Raw genomic sequence first — 17,374 nt, 5'->3', positions numbered from 1 at the left:
CGATGTTGGGTGTACAGTTATGCTTTGTGAAAGAAAAACTGCAGATGTAAGAAAACTGTCCCCATATGTCATATTTAAATGGAAAACAATTCAGACTTTTAATTCAAAACTGCCTTTAAATTTTTAAGAAATAGTATTTTACAGAGTAATTTAAATTCAAATTTTCTCGGCATCACGATAGAATGCGTCCTCCGGAACGTGCACGGGTAGCTTTCCGCACTTTCACTTGCTTCGGTGTGTCTACAGTGTGTTTCATAGTTGCTAAGTTTGAGTGAAATCGTAATTCGTTTGTATTCAGCATTTTAAGGAACATCACAATATCGCGCAGCAGACGGACAGTTGTGCAGAGAAGCAGAATCCGTGAACACTAACGATGCTGACAGTTGATGAAAAAGCGGGGCTCATTATTATAATCAATTCATAGGTAGGCACCAAATAAAATTGTCAATGCCGATGAAATTGCATCTTCTTTTTTTTTTTTCCCCCAAGATCAAACAGACTTATGGTTTTAAAGGAGATGGAATCACTGTACCGTGTTGCAGTGCAGATGGAAGCGAAAAACTTCATTTCCTCGTCATAGAAAAGTTCGATAAGCCATGGTGTTTCCGTGCAAGTACAAGGCATCTAAAAATGCAGACAATACAGTAATCCAAAATATAAGGCACTTGCACAGGGTAGCCAGCATAATTTTTCCTCGTCTTTGAATCTTCTTTTCTTTTCTTTCGTTGCACGAGTTTATGTTTGCCAGTGATTTATGTAAATGTAAATGCACCCTGTTGGATACATTTCAGAAATAGTTTCTTTTCTATGGCATTTGAAAGGCTTAAACTGTGAATCAAGGTAATTGCATGCATTAATGGGTCTTATAATACTTTGTGACACGTCAAGGGTTGGTACTTCTGAATTACGAAAAGTGCCATGGTGGGAAATCGTACAAACTGGTACAAGGATAGAGTCACTGTCCTGTGTTGCAATGCAGACGAAAGCAAGAGACTTCCTACTTCCTCGCTTCGTCATAGAAATGTTCGATAAGCCACGGTGTTTTAAGGGCATCGGATACTTTCCGTGCAAGTACAAAGCATCTAAAATTCATACAGTACAGTAATCCAGTAAATAAAGCACTTGCACATGGGAGCCAGCATAGATTTCTCCTCGTCTTTGAATCACATCTTTTCTTTTTTTCTTTTGTTGCGTGAGGTTATGTTTGCCAGTGAGTTATTCAAGTGCATTATTTGACTACTGTAAATGCGCCTTGTTGGATACATTTTGGAAATAGTTTTCCATGGCATTTGAAAGGTTTAAACTGTGAATTAATGTTAACTGCATGCAGTAATGGGTCTTAGAATATTTTGTGACGCAGGAAGGGTTGGCAAATCTGAAATACAAGTTGGCAGTTAATACGAAATGACGTAATTCGAAGTCGCATTTTTACGTCCCTACGACTTCAAATTAACAGGGTTTTACTGTATTGCAAAATTAACAAACAAGTTCGCAGGTGTGTGTGTTTCAAGTGTTTACATTGCACGAAAAGAATTATCCACCATGGGTTGTGTTACTATCCCAGTAAAAAGGAACCGCATGTGAGAAGTGTTTTAGATGTGGAATGTGACGAATTTGTAAGTAATTTTGGAGGATTCTAGTCATGCAAGGAACCTTCCGATCAACAGCGAATCGAGCCTATTCATGGCAAATATATTTTATAGCAGTGGTAATGCATTTTTATCATCTCAAATATGTTCAGGCAAAATAGCTATATTCGCCATGTTCATATTTGGGAAAGACCACGTGGAACTCGAGTAGTGATATGAAATGTTTGTTTATGCCTACGTTACTCTTTCAATGGAAGGAATTTTAGTTCATTTCATTTTTTCTAAATGATCCTTCCTAAAATTAGTGCGTGAATTATTCAGCGGTGGGGATTATTCGTGTAAATATGGTATTGCAGCTTCACAATCTACCACAATCTTTTTAATGCTACTGGGTTATGCTACAGCATCAGTAAGCAGAACCAATGTCAGATTACCTGGGACCTTGAGATAGCCACACATATTACAAAGTCCAAGCCCTAGGGTACATAAGGATTCAACTTAAGAGAATATACAATTTTTTTTTTTTTACTAGTTGCTTTACGTCGCACTGACACAGATAGGTCTTATGGCGACGATGGGATAGGAAAGGGCTAGGAGTGGGAAGGAAGCGGCCGTGGCCTTAATTAAGGTACAGCCCCAGCATTTGCCTGGTGTGAAAATGGGAAACCATGGAAAACCATCTTCAGGACTGCCGACAGTGGGGTTCGAACCTACTGTCTCCCGAATACTGGATACTAGCCGTACTTAGGCGACTGCAGCTATCGAGCTTGGTAATACATAAATATGAGAGTTGGGGCATAAGTAATGACAACTATTTTTTTTCTTCACTTTGCATGGTCCTACCACACACTCATGATGGACGCTACTTGATGGTTACTACTTCAGCATCCTTCTCCATGACAATGCCAGACCGCATGCAGCAGAGGCTATTCAGAGGGAACTCCAGCACAGGGCAATGGGACTGCAGTCATAGTACACCAATCTGATCCTTCACCAGGGTCCCAATGCCAAGTAATATCATAGTGAGCTTACAGAAGCTGTGAGAAATAATGCCCTTTTGTACCGAACCGAACCGCTGCAAAATGGGCCATAGCATTTCAGCATGGACGTGAGACAAGAAGTGATGTGCAACAGCTTGGAAGACCTGTTAAGTGTCCAGACCTATGTGTCACATGGAGTAATTACCCAGTGCATGAAAGTGGACAGATGATGGACACTACTCAAGTTACAAACCAAAACAATATCATCCTTCTCCATGACAATGCCAGGCTGCTTGCAGCAGGGGCTGTACGGAGGTAACTCCAGTGCTGAGGGGAGGAAGTACTGGAACACCCACCAAACTTACTGGACCTGTCTTCATGCAATTTTGACCTCATTCCCAAAGTGAAGGAACTATTATGTGAGAGATGGTTTGGAGAGGACACTGCCAATGCTGCGAAACATCAGATTGCAAAATTTACACACGGTGAGGCGACTGTATCCACGTCTCCCGCATCGTTGGCAACACATTGTGGATAATCTACGAGACTACTCTAAGAGTTTATCATAGAGGTTACTCTATTCTCTGAGAATAAATATTATACAGCATAAGGATTTCATTTCTGACATTTTCCTTGTTTCATACACTACAACTGGTAAACCCACTCGGCATTATTCATTCCACAGCACCTTACGCTCCCCACTACCATCTGTATATTTCCATTTGTCTAGTATATCCTGCAATTGTGCAGGGAAAAACAATTGTCATGACTTATAACCCAACCATTGTACATAATCATAGCAGCAGATTCATCCTCACCTTGATTTTATCAGCATTGTTGATGACTATATCTCTCACTATAGGTGAAGTGAAGTAAATATTCTTCTTCTTGCCTTCCTTACACCTTGTAAGTAGACATGTTGGCTCCAGCTGATTCTCGATTCCATAAAATTCTCTGCAACAGTAGTATTAAATTTACTGGTTAGTGCTAGAGAATGAAACAATAAAAAGCACCCAACATAAGCAGTATAACAATCCAACAGCTATTTAGTATCTGCTACTTGCGTACAGCGCTTCTCAAGTATCAAGTAGTTATCAGCTCATAATACGTAAAGATAGTCAAAGGAAACAATTTCATTTCACCTTCAGCAATGATGTAAACAACCTGAACTCTTCAACTAAATTATTTAGAGTAACATTTTCAATTAATGTAAACCTCTTAATTGATTAGGAGAAAATTCTACCTAAATTAGAGAAATTCAGTATTATAAAACATTTAGTAAAGCATAATCATGCTGAAAATTAAATGAATTTTGTCCTTGTCTCCTCTTTCTGTTGTTCCCTCTTATCAAACTTACCTGAGATTACTGTATATTTATCCTATTTTGTGTTCCTTTTCTTATTCCTCTCTCGCTCTCTCTTTCTTTCTCTCTCTCTCCATTATTATTAATATTATTAACTTTATTGGCCACATTGGACCACTTGAGTCTTCCATGTACACTTTTTCTTTGAAGGTTTTACTGTTTGATTCTTCTTACCTGCCCAGTACTTCTTCATTCGTTCTGATCACAGTGTTCTTAATTTGTCTGAAATCTCTACAGGCCTTCTGTGCATCATTTCAGTTGAAAATTTGTGATTCTTAGGAAGAGTGGTAATTTTATTATTGTTCTCTGCATCTGTAATTTCGAGTCCAACTGTTCTGAGATCCTCTTGAATTTCTTTGATCCAATGCCCTCCTGTCTTCCTTCCCAGATTTCTCATCACTAGTTGTCGTAAAATCCTGTTTTCTGGTAATCATAAGATATGAAAGAAATAAGAGAATCTTTTCTTCATCGTGCTGGTAACTGGGGCAATTGTTCGATAGATAGTTTCATTGGGAAGGATTCTCCAGACTCCTTCAACCTTGTACTTTTTATTTATATAAGTTCTGATAATTCTTCTTCAGTTTTGAGGAGCTGATCAGTTCTTTCATTTTCTGATCAGTTATTCTTTCATTTTTAATTTGGAACAAGGTTTCACAAGTGTAAGTGGCTTTTTGCAAAGTTACAGTTTTGTAATGTTGAATCTTAGTGTCTGTTGACAGGCATTTTTGTTATAAGTTGACCAGGTTAGAAATTGTGCTTTTTTTATTTTGTTGGTTCTATTTCTCCATGTTGATTTCTCGCTTAAGTTGTGCACAATGATTTCTCCAAGGTTTTTAAATTGTAGGACTACTCTCTCTCTCTCTCTCTCTCTCTCTCTCTATATATATATATATGCGACTTGATTTAACTTTCTTGTTTCTCTCCAATACTTTTATTATTCGGTTGGGATCCTTTTCTTCTTTTGTGTTTGTCTTGTTCTTTATCTTTTACCACTTTACTAAGTGTATTTTATGCTTCTTCCCTCCTGTATTAATCTGGCTTTTTTCTTATCCCTGCATCAAAACTGAAGATCTGTCAAGATGACTCATTAATGAGTATTATACATGCCCTCCTAATGAAGCTGGGAAGCAGAAACAAGGTTATCAGGGCTGAGAAGAGGTGGTTAAAGAAGAACTGTGATTAATGAGGAGAGAACCTATCCATTCAAAGATAGCAGTGTATGAAATTTGAGATTGTCCTTGCCTGTTGTGTTTTCACGTACGTCCTTGTCTCCTCTTTCTGTTCTAGAAGCCTGACCAGCCATTATGTTTGTCCTATATTGTGTTCCTTTTCTTGTTCCTACAAGTGACTTGAAATTAATTTTATCATTTAGGTGATTAATTAGAACTAAGCCATTATATTTCTAATATGCATATATGTATGTTCAATTTTGTTTTTACATGGTACTTTAAGTCGCACCAATACAGATTGGTCTTATGGTGACAATGGGACACGACAGGAAAGGGCTAGGAGTGGGAAGGAAGCGGCCGTGGCCTTAATTAAGGTACAGCCCCAGAATTTGCCTGGTGCAAAAACTGGAAACCACGGAAAACCATCTTCAGGGCTGCTGACAGTGGGGTTTAAACCCACTATCTCCCAAATACCGGATACTGGCCGCACTTAAGCGACTGCATGTTCAGTTTAACTGTATTAACATTACAAAGATGGAATTAAAGTTTTTTAGATTAGCATTCCAACTGCTGATCATATCATCACCATCATCATCATCATCATCATTTATTGCACTTAAACGGGCCGATTAGATCCATGGCAGAAGAAAAAATGTACAATAACTAGCAAAATTCAAGTTTAATCATGACAAATCATCTACACTAGTTCACTTTACAAATATTTGTCACAGATGTTGGTGTATTTACTTCTTGTTGCATGTTGCATGTTATAAATCTCATTCCGTATTGACGGTTATCACTTTACAATTAAAAAGTATTTATATGATCCTCCTTTTCAATAAAAAACAATATCTATCGTCCCATCTAATATAGATGGTTGTTTTGTATTGATAAGGAGGATCATATGAATACTTTTTATTTGTACAGCTATTTACTGCTGTCTGGCGCATCCTTTCACTTCTTTTGATGTTAACAGTACTCTAGCTTTCCACCTCATTCTTGGGGAACTTCTTGGACGTCCTCCAGTTGGCTGATGAGTAAACGTTCAGTTGAGGACAGTGCCCTCTGATTTAAAAACATGTTCTAACCACTGACATTTGTAAACATCCTCCCAATATTGGTTTTCTTAAACTGCTGGTACAGTCCTTCCTTGTGCCTATTTTCTCCATCTTCTAGTCTCTGTGCTGTAGGTCAGACCATATCTCTTCCTTTCAAATGCACATATTCACTCTTCAAGCATTTCATGTCTCACAACCACATAACAGTACTGGTCAAACTAGTGATGTATAGATGTATCTTGTTTTCTTGGGACACCATACAAGACATATATAGGTGGTTTAGACTTTAATATACAGGATTAATATTCATTATTCTTTGTCAAACTTCCCTCTCGTTCTTACTTTTATTCAGACTTGATTTAGAGGTAGTTTCAACACTTGGTTATTAGGTATCTTATATTCGCATATAACTAACGTATCCACAAAGACGCACACGAGATGCTGTCAGTTGGTACAATTATTTTACTTACACGTATTTACAAATTACACACATAACCTTAATCACTGTTGTCAAAAACAAAACATTCACATCACAAACCGCCCTTTAAGGACAACTGCAAATCACTGCACATTGAGATGACTACAATGAAACAAAAATAAAACAGTTGACTGCTTAAAAGCATGTCGCCCACGTGGTCACAAGTATAACCTTGCTACACCATGACTCGTCAACCAATAACTTCCAAACAACAACTCGTCCAACAAAGGGCCTTCACCTTTATAGAATTCCACTGCTTGACATACTGCAACACTTAAAACTTTAAAGCCACTGTTATACAGCAATTGTGTTTAAAAGTTGTTTCTCTATTTAGAGATCCATTTTACTCTGTCACAACAAGACAACAACTTCAAGATTTTAATGTGTATATTCAAGATTTTTTAAATATTTTTTTTGCTAGTTGCTTTACGTCACACCGACACAGATAGGTCTTATGGCGACGATGGGTCAGGAAAGGGCTAGAGTGGGAAGGAAGCGGCCGTGGCCTTAATTAAGGTACAGCCCCAGCATTTGCCTGGTGTGAAAATGGGAAACCACGGAAAACCATTTTCAGGGCTGCCGACAGTGGGGTTCGAACCTACTATCTCCCTAATACTGGATACTGGCCGCACTTAAGCGACTGCAGCTATCGAGCTCGGTTTCAAGATTTTAGACACATACCCAATTAATACTCAGCATTAAAGCTTGGCTTTCCTCCTCACATATATATATTTTTTTTCCTTTCTTAAATGCTATTTGTTTGGGGCGTCAACCCATGTGGATTTTTTGCCCCTACTGGCACCATATTGTATGAACCTGTGTGTAACTGGAATGGCGGTAGTGTGGAATGTTGTGTGTGAGGAAAGGAATATTAAGGACATCACAAACACCCAGTCCCCAGGCCAGGGATATTAATCATTACACGGATCGAACCCGGGGCTGCCGGGTGACAGGCGGACACGTTGCCCCCTACACCGCGGGGCTGGACTCGCATAAAGATTAATCAAGACTATCATGTCTTAAATACGTTATAACAAGAAGAATCATGTTTTTAAACTTTAATGTGGATTTTGCGTGAAGGAATATCTTACTTTTAAGTGCTACACTTGTTATTTGTGTGTCATGTGTGTGAATATTGTCTTGTATATTTTGTTCTTTTGCTCCTTTTAATGAACAGCTGATGATGACACAAACATAGTGTCAAAACCAGTACCATATTAAACATGTTGTGATACATTGCACAACATAATTGTATTGTATTGAAAAGGTGGAACACTTAAATTTACCTTATTGTAATTCTCAGTTCAAGTTTTTAACTTCAAAATCAGGAGACTTAATTAGTTGATGAGCCTGCCCAAAGCTTAGCCTTCTTATTGCCATATTTTCTCTACCTCTTTTCTGATAACATGTTGTGTTACTCAGGGTGGTGACGGTCGTCTTTTCACTGATATGACATACCTTAGACCTCTACATTTTTTAAGCGTGTCTTTTGTAGCTTTCAGCATCACCAATGTAGCAGCATGCTTCCTTTTTAATGCTTCGACTTGTCTTTGAAGTTTTTCTATTTCCTTGTCCTTATTATCTTCAATTGTGTCTGTAATAGTTGACTGGTCGAGTTTCCTCTTCTTAGGGGATAATGTAGTCAGAGTACACATCGCCCGTTTCCTGATATTTCGACCTTCGTGCCGTATATCTCGTTCAGTGGAGACCTGTGGAATGCCAATACATACACGCTTTAGAACAGTGTTTCGGACACCATTAGGCCAAAGTTTTCAAAGCAGCTTATACCATTACATTAGAGGACAGATATGGAAGTAAAGATACATACCTATGACGTAGTTTCAGTTGTACTAGGCCCTCCATGCCAGTTGGGAATAAACTGAGATTGTTCAGCATCTGGGTGTAGTATTTTCTTGACAAGCAAACCTAAAAGCTAATTTTTCATATCTCGCTCATAATCTGTTGGAAGGAAATGAACAGAACATACGCGAGAATTGTCCGGATTTAACTTATCAGTTTGCTTATAGCGAAAAGTCCACAAACGCTTCAACTCGTCATTTTTTGGAAACCTGTGATACATAACACCGGTACATTTAAATCCATAATTATGACACTGCGCCTCAGCACAATAACTACGATTTTTAACGTTTCCACTCATCATTACACTGCAAAGGTTCACACCAGACCAAAGCACAAAGCAGAACTAACTGAAAAGATCAGCATTAGAAACACATGTTTCGTCAGCGAGACAGGCGAGAGCTGTCTTCATATCACATGACGTCACGCAGAAGGCGGCCAGGGAGAGAAACAAGTAAACGCGATGTAGGAAGACATCCCCCTGGGGTAAGATCATAGAGGAGGCAGAGGGGAGCATTTGACGAAGATGTGAAGTGCAAACGAGAGGAGAATGGAGCAGAGTGAAGGAGTTGGCCTAGGACTGAGCAAGCATGAAAGAAAGCAAGCAAGCAACACCTGATGAAGTGGTTTATAATAAGAATTTGGACATTAAATTGAAAATTTTATATGTATGTATACTTTCTTCAGCTTATCCCAACTATTTCTAGGGTCACTGGAGCCACCCAGGCTCAGTTTGGTTTTGGCTGAGGATTTAAAGTCAGATGCCTTTCCTGACACCACACGATTTTTGAGATGAAAATCACGACCCAGGATCGACTGGGACTCAAACCTCAGCCTTGAGTGAGAAGCCAGTAGTTAAGCCACGTTTTGTTCTCACTAATGAAAAAACATACAGGACTCTGCCATCTCAAGTACTAGTAAGCACTCGTGAAATGACATCAAGGTTTCAGTTTACCAACATGGAGGAGTGCCCAGATACTTCTGATCAGATAATGAGTGAAAATCAAACCCTACGGTACAACAGCCCTGATGGGCCTTGGCCTACAAAGCAACTGCTGCTCAGCAAGAAGGCTTACATATTATGAGGTGATGTGTAGTCAGTGCAAGGAATCCTCTCGGCCATTACGCTAGGCTTTCTAGACTGGGGATGATGTATGAAAGAGGACTTACAAAAAACACTAATGAATTAATTTTGATTGTAGGTTAAGATCACAGCAATTATGTGAAATTTTTATCTTACTTTATTACTGGCCACAGAGGCTCATCTTCGGTAAAGAACACAAATGGATCTTCTTTGTAGCCATGTATCCGTCTTTTCTTCCTTTGCGGCTCTCTCAATGGCTTATCCTCTTCTAACTTTTTTTCTTCAGACGTCTCTCCAGCTTCCTGAAGCACATCTGAAGAAGATTGTGAGGAAGACTTAGCTGCTGCTTCCCAAGGAAGAGGTTTAACTTTTTCCAATAAAGCCACAAAGAAACCACCAGTGTCCTGGTGATGAGGCAAGATGCGCAAGCTGTAACAATAGTATCATATCAATAACAGCCTATTTAAAACAGAATGAGGGTTAAGCTGACAACTAGGTCTGAATTTTACATATTTTCTTAATAACTCTATATCAAAATTATTCTTCCTATTAAATTTCACTGGAAGTTCTAAAAATATACAGTTTTTGGAATAATCAATTGAAATTTGGCATTTTGTGGATAAAAATAACGTACCGTATGTTAATGGATAATGAAGATCAGTATGTTTCAACAGTAGAAAAATCAATAAGCAATACTCTCCACTTATTGAAAACGCTTTTGTTATTTCATAGTACATTCATTTCTTCAAAAGATGTATTATCTGCGTTTATGTCATATTTTTAGTATCTGTACATAGCCGCCTGCTATGCTTGTAACGCGTTGATATTTGCCTCCGCTTCCATGCTAACCATCAAACAGCTCGCAGTTTAAGTTTTTTCTTACAGAAGCGCTAGTAGGATGTCCCTCTTGAAAGCCTTCTTTGTTCCACTACGCAAGCAATTCCCTTATTATTACACATATTTTAGTGTTTTATGAAGCGTTTGTGATTGTGAATGAGTTATTCATTAGCTACAGCTAAGTATCATGCTTAAAGAACATACGTATGAATATCAACCGCACAGGTTTCCAAAGTTCAAATGAATGAACTGTGTACACGTATGTATGTATGTATGTATGTATGTATGTATGTATGTATGTATGTATGTATGTATGTATGTATGTATGTATGTATGTACAAGGGCTATTTTTTTTCAAGGTCCGATCGGTCGTGACATTCAAACGCCCGCGAATATATGATGAACCGCTGCGCAGATGTGTTGCGCAACATCTCTGAAATGACCGTTATGCGCCTCACCTCAGTCCAGTCAGTAGTGAACGTGCAGCGTGCTCGTAAACATGGCTACAACGATCGCTTCGCCTGCCAAGTGTGAAGTGCGCGGTGTAATTCGATTTCTTCAGGCTGAGAGGTGCAATGCAGCCGAAATTCATCACCGAATAAGTCGTGTGTATGGTGAAACGTGCATGAGCAACAGCAAAGTACGACAATGGTGCACGAACTTTACAGCAGGGCGTACAGACGTCCATGATGCAGGCGGCCAGGGAAGGAAGCGTGTGTCAACCGGTGATCTTGTTCAGCGTGTGGTTCAGGCAATTCGAGAAAATCGTCGGTTCACAATTTCTGTGTTGAGTGCTTCGTTTCCTGAAATTTCCAGGTCAGCTCTGTACACAATTGTGAGTGAGACACTTCAGTACCGCAAACTTTGTGCGAGATGGGTTCCGAAGATGTTGTCTGACCGTCCCAAAACACAGCGAATGGGCACCGCTTTAGCGTTTCTCCAGCGCTACCATGATGAAGGACCGAATTTTTTGAACAAAATTGTCACAGGGGACGAGACATGGGTTCATTTTGAAACGGAAGAAACAAAAGAGCAATCCAAACAGTGGATGTATTCGCACTCCCCGAGTAAGCCAAAGAAATTCAAGCGAACATTCTCCAACAGAAAGTGTATGGCTACTGTGTTCTGCGACCGGAAAGGAGTTCTGTTGGTGGAATTCATGGAACGTGGTTCCACCATCACTGCAGCCGCATACTGTGCGACTATTCAACGTCTGCAACGGGCAATTCAGAATATTTAAACATAAGAGTTTCATTTTTGGTCCGTATTGAACTGAGAATGGAAGATAGGAAAAACTAGAAAGGTTCCACCTTTTCAATACAAAAATGTTATAGGTTTATTTATAACATGTATTTGCACTTGGGACTAGTTTCGACGCTGTGTTGGCGTCATCATCAGCCAAAAATTGGGAAAATAGGCCAGTGTGTAGGCATTCATATTACACAAGGTGTTACATTAAACAATACAAATCTTGCAAGGAGATAAAAACATGGATGAATATAGAAACAAATGAATCGTTGAGAAAGCAAAAGTTATACATGTTAAAAATAACCTTAACCACACATCTTGCAGTGCGAAAATATTCTTCTTGAATGATTCCTGAGTATAAAACACACGCGCACATATTTCTGAAGAGCCAGCAGGCAGGACAAAGTAAAGTGAAACCTTAAGGGATCTTCTGAGAAGAGTTCATCATTTTTCTATGTTCCGATTAAATAATGAGGTCTCCCTTGAGTTCCTGATAAACATACACAACAGGAAATTCTCCTTCACTCTCAACAATAGCTATAAAGACCAACGGTAAATTTCATTTTTCAAAGACGCGAAAGCATGATCTTGAACGTGATGTAACTCCTTTCATTTAACCCATTTTTTACACAAGGTGTTACATTAAATAATATATCTCACGAGGAGATAAAAACAGGGACGAATGTAGAAACACATGCACCGTTGAGAGAGCAAAAGTTGTACATATTAAAAATAAGCTTAAGCACATAACTTGCAGTGCGAAAATATTTGAATTTGAAAGATTCTTGAATAAAAGACGCACGCGCACACACTTCTAAAGAGCCAGCAGGCAGGAAAAAGTAAGGTGAAACCTTAAGAGTTCTTCTGAGAAGAGTATGATGAAGTATGATGAACCTTAAGAGTTCTTCTGAGAAGAGTATGATGAAGTATGATGAACTCTTCTCAGAAGAACTCTTAAGGTTTCACCTTACTTTTTCCTGCCTGCTGGCTCTTTAGAAGTGTGTGCGCGTGCGTCTTTTATTCAAGAATCTTTCAAATTCAAATATTTTCGCACTGCAAGTTATGTGCTTAAGCTTATTTTTAATATGTACAACTTTTGCTCTCTCAACGGTGCATGTGTTTCTACATTCGTCCCTGTTTTTATCTCCTCGTGAGATATATTATTTAATGTAACACCTTGTGTAAAAAATGGGTTAAATGAAAGGAGTTACATCACGTTCAAGATCATGCTTTCACGTCTTTGAAAAATGAAATTTACCGTTGGTCTTTATAGCTATTGTTGAGAGTGAAGGAGAATTTCCTGTTGTGTATGTTTATCAGGAACTCAAGGGAGACCTCATTATTTAATCGGAACATAGAAAAATGATGAACTCTTCTCAGAAGATCCCTTAAGGTTTCACTTTACTTTGTCCTGCCTGCTGGCTCTTCAGAAATATGTGCGCGTGTGTTTTATACTCAGGAATCATTCAAGAAGAATATTTTCGCACTGCAAGATGTGTGGTTAAGGTTATTTTTTAACATGTATAACTTTTGCTTTCTCAACGATTCATTTGTTTCTATATTCATCCATGTTTTTATCTCCTTGCAAGATTTGTATTGTTTAATGTAACACCTTGTGTAATATGAATGCCTACACACTGGCCTATTTTCCCATTTTTTGGCTGATGATGACGCCAACACAGCGTCGAAACTAGTCCCAAGTGCAAATACATGTTATAAATAAACCTATAACATTTTTGTATTGAAAAGGTGGAACCTTTCTAGTTTTTCCTATCTTCCAATTCAGAATAAGCGGAGAGAGATGTTGTCATCAGGCATTGTCCTCCTCCATGACAATGCTCGGCCGCACACTGCAGCTGCCACCACGAACCTCCTGCAGCGTTTCCAGTGGGACGTTTTCGATCACCCAGCATACAGTCCGGACCTGGCTCCATCAGATTTTCACCTCTTTGCTCACATGAAATGCTGGCTAGGAGGACAGCGTTTTGACACCGACGAGGTGCTGCAGACCGGCGTACAAAGATGGTTACAGGCACAGGCGGCGACGTTCTATCAAGAGGGCATTGACAAGTTGGTACCACGCTACGACAAATGTCTCAATCTGCGAGGCGACTATGTTGAAAAATAGCTGTGATGTATAAGTAAGTGTTACTAATAGAAAAGTGTCAAATTTGTACTGCTGTTTCATTTCGTGAGCAATCGGAACTTGAAAAAAAAATAGCCCTCGTATGTATAAATCCAGGAGAAGTAATAATGTTTAACTGCCACGGGTGGATGGTTAGCTGCGATATGTGTGCCATACTACCGGAGTAAAAGCGGGAAAGTAAAGGGGATTTCATTTCATGAAGTTCCATGCCATTCAGAGCTCAGTGATATTTCTAGAGATGCATTTGTACCCAATTTTGAGTCAAGAACTACTTTTTTATGTGGGTGGTATTTTCTTCCATCTGATTTTCGCCCTGGGCTGAGAATAAAGAAATTGAAGGATAATGTTTCCCCAACCATTTGAAGATTATACTGTACATAAAAAACTAAAATAACCCCAGCAAGGAGAACTGCACAACATGTGAACCATGGAAAAAGAGAGGAAGCTTGACAATGACTATAAAAAGTAGATGGTCAAGGCAATAATGGCATACGAGGACGGTTTGAAAAGTTCTCGGAATCACCGCTAGAAGTCAGTGCTAGAGCAACGAGGTTCCCGCGCAATAATCACACATCCTTTGTGAGTGAACACGTGGCGCGTCAGTGCTCTAGCTGCAGGAGTGTGGTAGTGACGACTCTTTGTTGTTCCCGCGTAGTGATTTGTGACAATGGAAAAAAACTGAAATTCGAGCAGTGATTAAATACTTTGTAAAGAAAGGTATAAAAGCAAAGGAAATTCATGCCGACTTTCAGAACACACTGGGGGACTCTGCTCCTTCATTTTCAACTGTTGCCAAGTGGACCAGCGAGTTTAAAGTTGGTCGGGAGAGCTTGGATGATGATCCGCGTAGTGGACGGCCAAAAAGTGTTACGACCCCAGAATTTATCGCAAAAGTGCATAAAATGGTCATGGAGGATCGTCGGCTGAAAGTACAGGAGATTGCTGAAGCTGTTGGGATGTCTTCTGAACGGGTATATTATATTTTAACCGAAGAATTGGGTATGAAAAAAATTATCCACAAGATGGGTGCCGCAGCTCTTGACATTGTACAATAAACGCACCAGATTGGAAATGTCCGAACAAAGTCTGGCCCGTTTTCAGTGCAACCAACAAGACTTTTTGCGCCGGTTTGTGACTACAGATGAAACTTGGGTCCACTACTATACCCTAGAGACAAAACAGCAGTCAAAGCAGTGGAAACATGCTGATTCACCACCACCAAAGAAAGCAAAGGCAGTGCGTTCAGCTGGAAAGGTCATGGCCTCAGTTTTCTGGGATGCAAAAGGCATTCTGCTTATAGATTATCTTTCTCCTGGCCAAACAATTACAGGGCAATACTATGCAAACCTCCTAGAACCAACTACAGGAAAAGATACGCGAAACAAGGCCTGGTTTGGCAAGGAAAAGGTCATCTTTCATCAGGACAACGCTCCACCGCACACAAGTGTTATTGCCATGGCAAAACTTCATGAACTGGGGTACATCCACCTTATTCACCTGATTTGGCACCATCAGACTTTCATCTATTCCCCAAGCTGAACATTTTCCTCGGTGGACGGAGATTATCTACAAGGGAAGAACTGACAGCCGAATTGGAGAAGTATTTTGCAGGCCTGAAGGAATCTTATTTTCGAGATGGGATCAAGGCATTGGAACATTGCTGGACCCATCTACAGGGAGACTATGTTGAAAAATAAAAGCAGTTCCACCGAGGTAAGATACTTAATTCTAGTACATACAGTGAACTTTTCAAACCACCTACGTAACTACTATGGCAGAAACAGGAAGATGTGATAAACATCAAAACGATGTGCATTATACCAATTTTGCCAATCATAATAACAAGTTCCTTGAAGTTCAGATCAAAAATAATGGTCACAATAATTATTTAAGAGCTGCAATGCATTTATCATCACCAAGAATAGAACTGTTAGAGTGCAAATACTGTGGAACCTCGATTCTCCGTTTTTGGAGGGGCCGTGAAATAAAAACGTACAACACGGGAAAACGGAAAATCCAGGAACGAATGAACCATCAACAATTTGGCTAAATGTCACAAAAATGAAATATGTATTAATACAATCTTATAAACACTCCTAAACCAAACCAAATTACAGTCCCAATGGACCTTCCGCCTACCAAGCGACCGCTGCTCAACCAGAAAGCCTGCAGATTACGAGGTTACACATGGTCAGTGTGATGAATCATCTCGGCCGTTATTCTTGGCTCTCTAGACAGAGGTCCCCATCTCACCATTCGATAGTTCCTCAATTAAAGGTAATCGTAGAATGAGTGAACCTGGAATCAGCCCTCATATGCAGGTAAAAATGCGTGACCTGGCCGAGAATCGAACCCATGCTTTCCGGGTGAGTAGCAGACAAGTTAGATCGCGGGGCCGGCTTCAAACATTAATTACAAGTACGCGACTTAAAAAACTCGAAACATTACATTCAGTTTTGCCGTGAAAACTTCTTTTAGTTCAGCAACTTTGATCAGCCAAACATCGAAAAAACTAATACCGGTAACGCCAGGCCAAACAACAATCGACCATAAGTAGGCTAGTTTTTAATTCTCTAATCTAATAAAATAAAGCACATTAGATACAAAAGCGCCCAACATGATGGCAAAATCCCCTTTTTTAATCTTCCATTTTAATTTCGTCACCGGTATACAGTTCATAGTCAGTTGATGGAAATCGTGTATGGTACCGCGTAAATTAGGCCTATATCGACTTTTGAAGGTTGTTGAACTCGAGAATATGGTTTTGAATGTAAATATCGATTCTCGAAAGTTCTCGAATGCATTATATTCAATTCTGCCCGTCACTAATCACTATCAAATTGGAAAGAGAAAAAAATATCACCAGAGCTTCAGAAATTATGGTTATTCATGACCTTGAACTCACCTGAAAAGTGCGTTCGCTGTACAAGTCGGTTCGAGTGCGAAATGCTACAAACTTTTTTAATGTAATGTGCGCAAATAAAATGACTGCGGTTTTTTATAACATTTAACACAAAAACATGAAATTCCCAGTCTTATATTAGAACCAAAACAGTAATAGGCAATCCCAAAACCTCCCATGGCTTTATGTATGTAAGGTGCAACATCTGTTCTGGTCTCGATAACGCAATCGTATACGATAATATTAGATTCCTGCCTGAAAGCTCAGTGGCTATACAGTGCCCTGAGGGAAGTGCCGAAAACCTGTTAGGCGATACACTCAGAAAAAATAAAAGTAAGCAACTAACCCTGGACATAATGTAGACGCTTTGCACGTACGAATATTTGACGAAACTCGTTCCGTCTTCAAGTAGAGTTGTTGAAATTAGTTCTGTCTCCTTCCAATTGTTGTGGACACTCTCTGCTTTGTTATTTCGATTCTCTAAACAATACCACCCGAATGCGATGCTAAGATGGTCCCTTATGCAAGTTCACCGCCGATCGCTTTTCCTCTTCCTCAAATTACCGCATTGACTGGATGTTAACACGAAGATCCGCAAGTATGCCGTAGCCGTCCTTTCGTGAGATACAGTTTCTTGAAAAACTTGTGATCGAGGATTTAGCG

General features: G+C 39.4%; 1 protein-coding gene across 1 annotated transcript in view; it reads right to left on the bottom strand.

The window, feature by feature from the left end:
• Nsun2 (tRNA (cytosine(34)-C(5))-methyltransferase Nsun2) overlaps positions 1-17,374 on the bottom strand; it is a 157,588-nt gene that overhangs the window by 60,833 nt on the left and 79,381 nt on the right. Inside the window, exons 10-11 of the mRNA XM_067150154.2 lie at positions 9,735-10,007; positions 3,388-3,523 (exon numbers count right to left, since the gene is read on the bottom strand). Of these exons, the coding sequence (XP_067006255.2) occupies positions 3,388-3,523; positions 9,735-10,007 (409 nt within the window). The remainder of the gene's footprint in view (positions 1-3,387; positions 3,524-9,734; positions 10,008-17,374) is intronic.

This window comes from Anabrus simplex, chromosome 6 (assembly GCF_040414725.1).
Source record: "Anabrus simplex isolate iqAnaSimp1 chromosome 6, ASM4041472v1, whole genome shotgun sequence".
Taxonomy (NCBI): domain Eukaryota; kingdom Metazoa; phylum Arthropoda; class Insecta; order Orthoptera; family Tettigoniidae; genus Anabrus; species Anabrus simplex.
The sequence above is the reverse complement of the archived record's forward strand: the minus strand, read 5'-3'. Positions and strand labels throughout refer to the sequence as shown.